An 11,795-nucleotide genomic window follows, 5' to 3' on the forward strand; every position below is an offset into this window, starting at 1 on the left:
ATCAATCAGCTTGTGAGCAACATGAGGAAGAGAAATTCAAAAAAGAGGGGATGACCATCATCTTTTAACATGTAGAGAGCAGGCTATGAGATGGTAGAGCCCTCACAGCCTGGGGAACATTCAGAGAATGAACCCCCAACTGCCTCTCCTCTGTTCCCCAAACAGCCATTTTCCTTTCTTCATACTCCCTCTGCCAGAAGGCTTTTCTTTCTATAGTTAACTATGCAGAGGTCCTTGAGATGCCTCCTTTCTTTCTCCTTGTCATATGCTAACAAAGTTAACTAGTAACCACTAAGTCACATAGTTTTTCCTTTGTTCTGTCAACTATGCTGAGATCCATGTGATCTTATCCTTCTTACTTCTTGTCATATGTTAATGAAGTTGAACAGAAACCATTAACAAGATGGTTTGTCTTTGTTATTTATATCTAAAAGTCATTTACATTTTCATATTGTACTATAAGAAAACTACGTCTTTTGTTTATGCTACTTCCCCATTTTGACGATGTTATTTCCCCCTGGACAATCCTGTAAAGATAGTGTAAAATAAAGCTGATTTTGTGCCTCGAGGCTGGCTGTAGCCATCAGCTCAGTTAGTCCTCCCAGTCCCATCCTTTGTTTCTGTGTCTTCTCTTGGGTTGTATTCTCTTCATTCCCCACCAGTTCCATTCTGGTTTGCTCCCCTTTGCCATGCTGGTTTGTGACACTAACACCAAGGAAAGACTACATGAGAAGATGCATTTTATAAAGCAAAATGAAAAAAAAATCAACAAAAAATCGCATGGTTTGTAGCAGAAGAAATGAGAAAGGTAGAAGGAGAAAAAACATTCTCTACCATGAGACATGTAAGAAGAACCCTGGACTTCATCCTGGATAATGTTTAAAGAAGTATCACACTCAAAAAATTATAAACAGAAATAAAACACTTTAATTATTTTATGTAACCTAAAATAGATATTAAAATCATCAGGTGAGTTCATATTTATGTTTTTCTCTTTTAATACTGTATGATAACTGTAGAGGTAATCTACTAATCTCTTTCTCTGTCAAAATAAATAACAACTGGGGAATATGCAGCAGAAAAAATGGATTGGAAAGGATAATAGTAGATTACATGAGAAAATTATACTATACACACACACATACACATATATATAGCCTGTAACATTTTAAAGTTAATGATTCTGTTTCAATAAAATTAATTAGTGCCTAAACTTCTCAAAACTACAATTTCTAAGTTCTACAATAAAGTTTACTTTAAATAAAGGATAATATTAATGTTATTTATGACAGAATAATCTATCTATAGTAAGGTTGTCAGATAAAATACCAGAAACCCAATTAAATTTGAATTTGAATTACAAATAATTTTTGGTAAGCATGTCACCAATACCACATGGAAGATTTACATAGGATAACAAATAAATTTTAATATAATAAATGTTTTTTATTTGATAAATTTGTTAATTCAGACCAATGAGTAAAAGCATTAATTCAGATCACTTTTACCTGTGTTTTGTGTGATGTTTTCTCTAGGAATTTCAATTGCCCAGTAAATCTGATCACTGAACTTGAATAAAGAAGACATAAGAAAACAATGTTATATACAATGTTAATAAAAACTTCCACTGTCATATTCTATTCCATCTTTTAAAAAAATTAAACAAAAAGCATATACCCTTTACCTAGAAATTTCACTGTTATGATTTTTTCCTATGGTATATTCATATATGTGTGAAATAAAACATATTCATAGTTTTTTGCTTTTTTTGGAGACAGAGTTTCTTGCCCTCAATTGAGTGCTATAGCATCATAGCTCACAGCAACCTCAAACTCTTGGGCTCAAGAGATCCTCTTGCCTCAGCTGAGACTACAAGTGCCCACCACAATGCTCAGCTATTTTTTTGAGATGGGATCTCAATCTTGCTCAGGCTGCTCTTGAACTCTCAAGCAATCCATCAACCTTGGCTACACAGAGTGCTGGGATTACAGGCATGAGCCATTGTGCCGGGCCCCATATTCATAGGTATTTTTACATCATTGTTTATAACATCAGCAGATTGGAAATAATGAACATGTTCATCAGTTATCTATAATAATATAGTTACATAATGGAATACCATACAGCCAAGCTCAGGTAGCACAAAGTTGAAGTATTACTGGTCTGATGTGTCAGAGACAGAGCTTGGGGTAGGCAGATGATTTGGGAAGTTATGAAGAAAATCCCAGAAGTAAGGAAACTTCAATAATGGAGAGTTCTAAAATTTAAATATAAACTTTGCCTAAATCCTTGGGCAATACAGGTACAGAGGACTCCCTAGAAGACCAGTTTTTAAAAATCAGCAATGGAAACTAATAGAACTGATTGGAGATATCAGCTGCCAAAAAGTTTGCAGTTTTTGCAAGGAACATTATCTGCTTTTAAAAATAACAATAAAAACAGAAATTTCTCAGAAGAACATAACAGAACACAGAGTTGCTACAGATTATTATCATCAATGTCAGTATTCAACTAAGAACAAAACATCAAAAGAAATGGGAAAGTGTAATATATTCAGGAAAAAAAGGTAGACAGTAAACTGACTAAGAGTAAATCCGGATAGCAGACAAAAACTTCAAAGAAACATTGCAAATATATACATAGATTTAAGGAAAATACTGTCCTAATGTGGGAATGGGTAGAGAATCTCAACACTAAGATGAACAAATATAATAATAAAGCCTATTGGCAATAGTAAGGCTCAGAGTATAACTGAGTGAAATATTTACTAAGCAGATCAATAGCAGGCTAGAGAAGACAAAATAATGATTAAGTAAACTTAGTGATATAGCAAATGAAATTATCTGATATGAAAAAGGGAATTATTAAAGAAAATTGACAGTATTCGAGGCCAGTGGGACAATGTCATATGTTCCAAAATATATGTAATTGGAGTACCAGCAGGTAAAGAAACAGAGACTAGGAAAGAAAAAAATTGATGAATTATGGCCCCAAACTTTCCAAATCTGCTAAACTTATATACTTCAAGAAGCCCAGATAACCTCAACTGAGTAAATAAATATAACGAGAAAATCTTAAAAGCATCCAGAGAAAAATGACACATTACACATAGAAAACATTAAAATTAACAACTGACTTCTCATTCACAAACAAAGGTGACAGGTGCCTTTAGAACAACATATTCAAAATGTTGAAAGAAATTGAAGTCAAAAGAAAATTTTATATCTAACACAACTAAGCTTCAACCATTCTGGAGACCACTAAAAACTTTTTTTTTTTTTGCAGTTTTTGGCTGGGGCTAGGTTTGAACCTGCCACCTCTAGCATATGGGGCTGGTGTCTTACTCCTTTGAGCCAAAGGCACCGCCCCTAAAAACTTATTTTTTAATAAAACTTATAAAAAATTCAGTAAGTTTGTAGGATATGAAATTAATCAATATACAAAAATCAATTGTAGCTCTATACATCCAGTGAACAACCCAGGAATGAGATTAAGAAAGCAATTCTCTTTATAACCTCATCAAAAAGAACAAAATATTGGGAATAAATTTAACAAAGGAAGTATAAAATTTATACTCTGAAAACACAAAATAGTGCTGAAAGAAATTAAAGATCTAAAAAAAATGGAAAGAAATGTTCATACATTAGGATTTTTAATATTATTAAGATGGCAATACTATCCAAACTTATCTACAGATTCAACACAATCCTTACTAGAATCTCAGATGGCTTGTAAAAATCAACAAGCTTATCCTAAAATTCATAGGGAAACTCATGGGACCCAGAATAGCAAAACCATTATTAAAAAAAAAAGAACAAAGTTGGGGGAATCTTGTTTCCTGATTTGAAAACTTAGCACAAAGCAACAATATCAAGTGAACATGATGCTGGCATAGGATAGAAATGTGGAACAATGCAATAGAATTGAAAATCCAGAAATAAACCCCCCTCATGTTTATGGTCAACTTATTTTGAACGGAGGTACCAAAATGATTCAATAGAAAAAGAATACCAACCTTCTCTATAAATGGTGCTAGGACAGATGAATATCTACATGCAAGAGAAGGACTATGCACCTCTATCTCACATCACATACAAAAATTAACTGAAAATGGATCAAAGACCTAAATGTAAAAGATACAATTATAAACCTCCTAGAGGAAAACAGATAAAATTTCCTGACCTTGGATCAAGCATTGGTTTTCTACACATGACACCAAAAGCACAAGCAACATAATTAAAAATTGTTACAAAAGACTTTGTCAAAAAAAAAAAATCATGCATCAAAGGACACTATCAAGAAAGTGAAAAGGCAACCCACAGAATAGGAGAGAATGTTGGCAAATCAAGTCTGATAAATGACTTGTATCTAAAGAACTTTTACAACTCAATAATAAAAAGACAAATAACCCAATTTAAAATGGACAAAGAATCTGAATAGATAGTTCCCCAAAGAAGATATTCAAGTGTCCAATAAGCACATGAAAAGATACTCAACATCATTAGTCATTAGGAAAATACAAATCAAAACCATAATGAGATAGCACTTTATACCTAATAGGATGGCTATTTTAAAAAAAAAAGTACTGGTGATGATGTGGAGAAACTAGAACCCTAATAAGCTGTGGGTGGGAATTACAATAGTATAACAACTTTAGAAAGTAGTCTGGTAGGTCCTGAAAAAGTTAAAGACGGAATTGCCATACGACTTCATAATTCCATTCCTAGAGAATCTAAGAGAAATGAAAACATATTTTCACACAAAAAGTTTTACAAAAATGTTCACAACAACAATACTACTAATAGTCAAAAAGTGGGAACAACCCAAACGTTCAACTGATAACTGAATAAACCAAATGTGTTATCTATACAATAAGATATTACTTGGCCATAAAAAGGAGTGTAGTACCAATATATACTATGGCATGGATGGACCTTGAACACATTGTGCCAACTGAAAGAAGCCACTCACAAACACTACATACAGTATTATATGATATTTATATACAATTTTCAGAATGAGTAAATTGACAGAGATAGAATTAGTGGCTGCTTGGGGCCGGGAAGTAGAGGGAGGAATGGAGAGTGACTGTTAATAATTACCAGCTGTCAGCTCGGCGCCTGTGGCTCAAGCAGCTAAGGCACCAGCCACATACACCTAAGGTGGCGGGTTCGAATCCCCAGCCCGGGCCCACCAAACAACAATGATGGCTGCAACCAAAAAATGGCCAGGCGTTGTGGCGGGCGCCTGTGGTCCCAGCTAGTTGGGAGGCGGAGGAAGGAGACTCGCTTGAGCCCAGGAGTTGGAGGTTGCTGTGAGCGTGATGCCATGGCATTCTACTCAGGGGGATAGCTTGAGGCTCCGTCTCAAAAAAAAAAAATAAAATAAAATAATTACCAGCTGTCTTTTCAGGGTGATTAAAATGTTCTGAAATTAGATAGTAGTGATGGCTACACAATTTTATGAGTATACTAAAATTATTTAATTTTATACTTTAAATAGGTGAAATAAATGGCATATGAATTATATCCTAATAAAGTTGTTCCTTAAAATATGATGGTGAAATAAAGACACTTTGGGGGCGGGTGGTGGAGGGAGGAAGCCCAGAGAACTCATTGCCAGTATATTTGCACTGTAAGAAGTGCTAAAAGAAGTTTCTTCAAGTTGAAAGAAAATAATGCCAGATGGCAACTTGTAGCTATAGAAAAGAATGAAGAAGAATCTAAATAATAAATATGTAGGTAAATGGTACAAAAAAGTTTTTTTCTTCTTTTAATTTCTTTAAAAATAAATGACTGCATAAGGCAAAAAGTATAATACTGTATTACTAGATTTAAAACATACATAAATGCAATATCACTAAACCACCTACATTTTAATCCATAAGGAAGAAAAGTATGATTATCATTACTAATATATCACAGAATAAAATAAAATATAATTACCAAAGATAAATTAAAGTGGAAGATGCCATTATATGTACTGTTCATGATTGCCAAGCTGGGAGCAAGTCCTCCTGATGTGAACACACTCAGCATTCCCTTTGATGCAAGCACACTTTCGGTTTGGAAAAAACAATGGATTTTCTTTAAGAAAGAGGGAAAAATATAAGAGCAATTTGATAGACACATATTACATTAATTTAAAAGTGAGGAGACATCTATGAAAAGTAGATGCTGCTACAGATTGCTACCTTTAGTAATTCCCATCTTTAGCTAAGGGGGAAAAAAATCTAATTTGAAAAGTATATTTTCAGAACTTGGCAGCCTATTATGCTAGTGTCATAAGAGTTTCATCTTTATAATAATCCTTTCTAACATAGAAATGGTGATGGTTATTACATGAAGTAAATATAGAATCAAAGCCACATGCTATCACAGGTAGAAATTCCAAGTTCATTAAAATGTTATTTTGTGTGTAAATGAAAAAGGAAGCAAACATATAAAGCAAAGTTTATCTTACTGATTTTTTTTGCAGTTTTTGGCCAGGGCTGGGTTTGAACCCTCCACCTCCAGCATATGGGGCCGGCGCCCTACTCCTTTGAGCCACAGGCGCTACCCATCTTACTGATTTTTTATTGACTATTTCCTAATTTTGAGAAGGTGTGTGAAAAACCAGCTATCACAAATGACGGATTTTACTGAAAGTAACATGAAACAGATACTAAAAGCTTAATTTCAATTAGTTCTTCTAGTAGTAAAGATCACATTGGACAAGTTTCTGAGTGTTAGTTTCCCTATCTATAAAGTAGAGAAACACATTTATTCCCAAAATATCTACTGGGCTCTTATTGTGAATTGGGCAGCGTGATAGGTGGTATGGATAAAGAAGAGACTAAAGTAGTCAAAAACCTCTGCCCTTGTGAAATTTACATTCAAATGGGGATTGGGAGGGAGACAAACAGGATGGATGGATTGGTGGATGGATTAGTAGGTGGATGAAGGAAAAAACAGAACAAGTAAAATAAATGTAGAATAAATTACTAATATAATAATAAAGCAGGGAAGGCAATTTGAAAATACAGGAGTTGGTGGCGCCTGTGGCTCAAAGGAGTAGAGCACCAGCCCCATATACTGACCCCGGCCAAAAACTCCAAAAAAAAAAAAAAAGAAAAAGAAAATACAGGAGTCAGTGCTATCAGGGAAAAGGACAACAGTACTTTCCTCAAGGAAGATTAAATATGAAGATTAAGTGTCATAATAAACATAAAACACTTAAAAAAATACTTTTAAAATACTTGATACATACACTTTGTAAATGTTAGATATTATTTCTGATAATGCTACTATTAGAACTGTTACACCACAGCTCTCCAATATAATAAGGTTATAATTCTCTTTTTAAGAGGAAAAAAATTGAAGTTCAGAGAATTTAGGCAACCTGCCCCAGGGCACACAGACCATCAATGACAGGACCAAAATTTGATACCAGCTCTGTAAATCTATCTTTATCCAAAGTCTGTTCTTTTTCCATAATATATAACTGCAAATAACCAAGGCATTTTTGACTCAAGACTTCACAATAGTTGCTCTGACTTAGGGATAAATGTATTTGTTCTCATGGGGCATTCTCTATATTTTTTATTAACTTAACGTTTTAGTTATCATGGCTATGTTAATAGTACATTTTATTTTATTTTGTTGTATTTTTTTTTTAAATTCCACTGCTTCAATCAAAGAATCACACCATCCCTTACCCAAAATAAGTATTATAATAGGGTGTTTGTTATATGTAGTACAAGGAAAAGATTCTTTCTCAAGGTCATGTAAGGTAACTTTCTTTCTCTAATAGGTTATATCTGTCAAACTTCAAAAGGATAAATCAACTCCATAACAAATAAAAATAGTTATAGCCAATCTTTTGAAAAGAGATGGAGGAGGCATCATTAAAAAAGAAAGAAAGCAAGAAAAGGCACCCAAGGTACTCAATGGCTAAATGAAATATTCTACCTAATCCAAGTGGAAGATTAGGTAGAATGGAACAGCAAGGTAGGAAAGATTATTTATGTAGAATTTCACTTCCCCAATTGATTTTACATATGGACTTCAAAGGAATGTGAAGGGTTGTAATATTATACATGGTATTAGTGGAACTTACCAGGCTTCCTGAGGAAAGATACAATTTGATCACTTCATTGTTTTGGGGGAACCCTTTGCTAGAACAAGAAAAGCGTTGCTCCAAATCACCTAAATAATTAAAAAAAAATATATATGTTAGGTCACTGATAGAAGAATTTCCATTGAAAGTATCTTATTTTTGAATTGTGGGAAGATGGCCAACTAGAAGCAGCTTTTGCTAGAGGCTCATGTCCAAAGGGAGAGATACTAGACTGAAGAAGATGGAAGCCAAATGTGAGGAGTTGCACACAGAGAGAAGTGTGTGAAGTACACATCACCATGGCAGAAACAAGAAAGAGGAAGAAAAAACAACAAAGATCAGGGAAGATCCCAGCTCCAAGAGGAAGGAAAACTCGTCCCCTTAATGAGAGCTCCTCAGTAAGTGAGCAGCCTACCAGCAAATAAGGATCAAAAGTCCATTCACCTTATCCCATGGGAAAGTAGTCACTAAGTCCCAGTCCTCCATCATTGAGGTCCCACCACTGAGCCTAAGCCCCATCCTGCCTGGCACAAAAGACCAAATATTTTTCTGCAATCCTGAGCATGCAGATCACCCATCCCTCATCCTCATTACTGGAAGGACCACCACCTGCAGAGGCCATGTTGTTTGGTGAGTTCACTGAGAAGCCCAGGAATTCTGCCAGGCATTGAGCTGCAGCACATGAATGGCTGTAGTCCTAACTTTGGCAGGGAGAGGGTGAATGACCCTTCTCCAGCTCTTCAGGAATTCTCAGAAATCCCACAGATTTCTGTTTTCTGCCCTCTAGGACAACCTCTGAGCTCGAATGGGTGGGCAGAACAGGAGCGTAAGTGACTTTTGACTGAATTTTGGACCTATGCTCTCCACCTGGAGGCAGATTTATGAGCTCAATTAGGTGGGTGGTGCCCAGGAACTTTTGACTGATCTTTAGACTTGTGCTCTCCACCAGGTGGGGGGTCCCTGAGCTTTATTGGGTGGATGGAGCCAGCGCTGGTGGAGTGATTTTGCCTGGAACTCTGGACCCATGCTGTTTACTAATTCTTGTCCCCTAGGAGACAGTGTCAGGGGCTACTGATTTATCATTGGTCTGCCTTTGTTAGAGTGGCAGTGATGCTGCAACAGTGAGGGATGGACTCAACAGGGACAACCTAGCAATTCAAATAAAAAATTATAATTAACACATGTAAAAAGGAGAGAGAGAAAGAGAAGAAGAAGCTAAGAATACTCATGGGAAGGAATCAGCAGAAGAATTCTGGCAACATGAAAAATCAGAGCAGATCAATGCCCCCTGGGGGTGTCAAAGAAAATACAACAGAAAAATTGTATCCACAGAGAAATTGCTGTAATGTCAGAAATAGAATTCAGAATACGAATGGCAAATAAGATGAATAGAATGGAGGAAAAGAAGATAATAGAAATCCAAAGAGTAGTTCAAAAGTTGTCTCAAGAAATTAATTCAAAGATAAAGTCACCAAGGATATGGACATAATGAGGACAGATATAGCAGAGCTGAAGGAATTGAGAAAGGTATTTGAGGAGCTTCAAAATACAGTAGAGTCCCTCAGAAATAGAGTTGAACAGTATGAAGAAAAAATCTCACATAAAAAAGACAAGACTTTTGAACTATCCTAAGCATTCATAGAGTCAGAGAAAAGTAGAATAAGAACAGCATATTCCCTGAGAAATTCAAATCAAACATCTGAATTATAGGGATTCCTAAAGGAAACAAGGATGGACCCAAAGGCACAAATTCTCTGCTCCAAGACATTATGGCAGAGAATTTCCCAAGTATTGCAAGAGACACAGAAATTCAGATAGTAGTTTCATAACCCCAGCATGACTCAATCCAAACAAAGCATCTCCTAGACACACTGTAACTAATTTTGCCAATGTAATATGAAGGAGAAAATTCTGCAAGTAGTCAGGCATAAAAAAAGTATTACTTACAAAGAGAAAAGCATCAAGATGACTGCAGATCTTTCAGCTGAAACTTTTTAAGCCAGAAGAGGATGGTCATTGACCTTCAACCTTCTCAACCAAAACAATTTCCAGCTCAGTATCCTATATCACACTTAACTGAATTTCATTTGTGATGGAGAAATCAAATACTTCGTGACAGCCACATGCTGAGGAAATTTGCCATGACTAGAACAGCTCTATAGGAAATACTCAGACCCATTCTTCACAATAATCAACATGATTACATACTACCAAAGCAAACCTATCCAGAAATTGAAGGACAAAGCTGAACTTCCACAATGGTGAAAGGGATAAAAATAAGCTCTGGACCTCTGAACAACAGGATGACCAAAACTCCACCATATCTATCAATTCTCTCAATTAATGTGAATGGCTGAATTCTCCTTTAAAGAGGCACAGGCTGGCTGACTGGATACAAAAACTCAGGCCAGATATCTGTTGCCTATAAGAAACTCACCTTACCTCAAAGGATAAAGCAAGACTCAGGGTGAAGGGATGGGCAACAGTATTCCAGGCAAATAAAAAGTAGAAAAAGCTGGGATTACAATCTTGTTTGCAGATATAATTGGATTCAAACCAACAAAACTATGGAAAGACGAAGATGGATACTACATACTTGCCAAGGGAAGCACACAATATGAAGATATTTCAATAATTAACATTTATGCACTTGATATATAAAACAAACCCTAACTGATCTGAACAATATGATATTTTCCTGCACTATAATAGTTGGAGGTTTTAACACCCCACTGGCAGTACTGGACAGATCCTCCATGCAGAAACTAAACAAAGAAATAATGGATTTAAACAAAACCCTAGAACAAATGGACTTAACAGACATGTATAGAACATTTTATTCTAACAAAACTGAATACACATTCTTCTCATCAGCCCACGGATCATCTTCCAAAATTGATCATATCTTAGGACACAAGGCTAACCTCAACAAATTCAAAAGAATAAAAATTATCCCTGGAAGCACCTGTGGCTCAGTGAGTAGGGCACCAGCCCAATATACCAAGTGTGGCAGGTTTGAATGCAGCCCTGGAAAAACTGCAAAAAGAAAAAAATTATGCCCTGTATCTTCTCATGCCATCATGGAATAAAAGTTGAACTCAATGGCAACAGAAATCTTCACATTTAAATAAAGCCATGGAAACTAAACCTTATGCTGAATAACTGGGTCATAGAGGAGATCAAGAAGGAAATCATTAGATTTCTGGAACAAAATGATAATGAAGTCACAAACTATCAAAACCTGTGGTATACTGCAAAGGCAGTCCTTAGAGGGAAATTTATACCATTAGATGCCTTCATCAAGAAAACAGAAAGAGAGCAAGTCAGCAACCTAAAATGCCATCTCAAGCAACTGGAAAAAGAAGAACATTCTAATCCCAAACCCAGCAGAAGAAAATAAATAACAAAAATTAGAGAAGAATTAAATGAAATTGAAAACAAAAGGATTATTCAGAAGATTAGGGAAACAGAAAGTTGGTTTCTTGAAAAGATTAATGAAATTGATAAACCCTTGGCTAGACTAACCAGAAACAGAAAAATAAAATCTCTAATAACTACAGTCAGAAATGATAAAGGGGGAGGAGGCAGGCAGGATGGATGACTGAAGCCAGCTTTCATCAGAGACTCCTGTCCAGAGGGAAAAATAAGGGCCAGAAATAACCCAATAAAGCGGAAGATCGAGAGCTGAGCATCACACC

The 11,795-nt window shown here is 35.6% G+C and overlaps 1 protein-coding gene across 1 annotated transcript in view; it reads right to left on the reverse strand.

Moving 5' to 3' along the window:
• The window catches only part of CATSPERB (cation channel sperm associated auxiliary subunit beta), a gene marked incomplete at its 5' end in the record, with an annotated part of 240,997 nt that extends 229,432 nt beyond the window's left edge, over nucleotides 1-11,565 (reverse strand). Inside the window, 5 exon segments of the mRNA XM_012803404.2 lie at nucleotides 1,509-1,569; nucleotides 5,946-6,086; nucleotides 8,098-8,175; nucleotides 9,012-9,029; nucleotides 11,503-11,565. Of these exon segments, the coding sequence (XP_012658858.2) occupies nucleotides 1,509-1,569; nucleotides 5,946-6,086; nucleotides 8,098-8,175; nucleotides 9,012-9,029; nucleotides 11,503-11,565 (361 nt within the window).
• Between the last annotated feature and the right edge of the window lie 230 nt (nucleotides 11,566-11,795).

The sequence above is a fragment of the Otolemur garnettii genome, unplaced genomic scaffold (genome assembly GCF_000181295.1).
Source record: "Otolemur garnettii isolate 467f Iridium unplaced genomic scaffold, OtoGar3 scaffold00020, whole genome shotgun sequence".
NCBI lineage: Eukaryota > Metazoa > Chordata > Mammalia > Primates > Galagidae > Otolemur > Otolemur garnettii.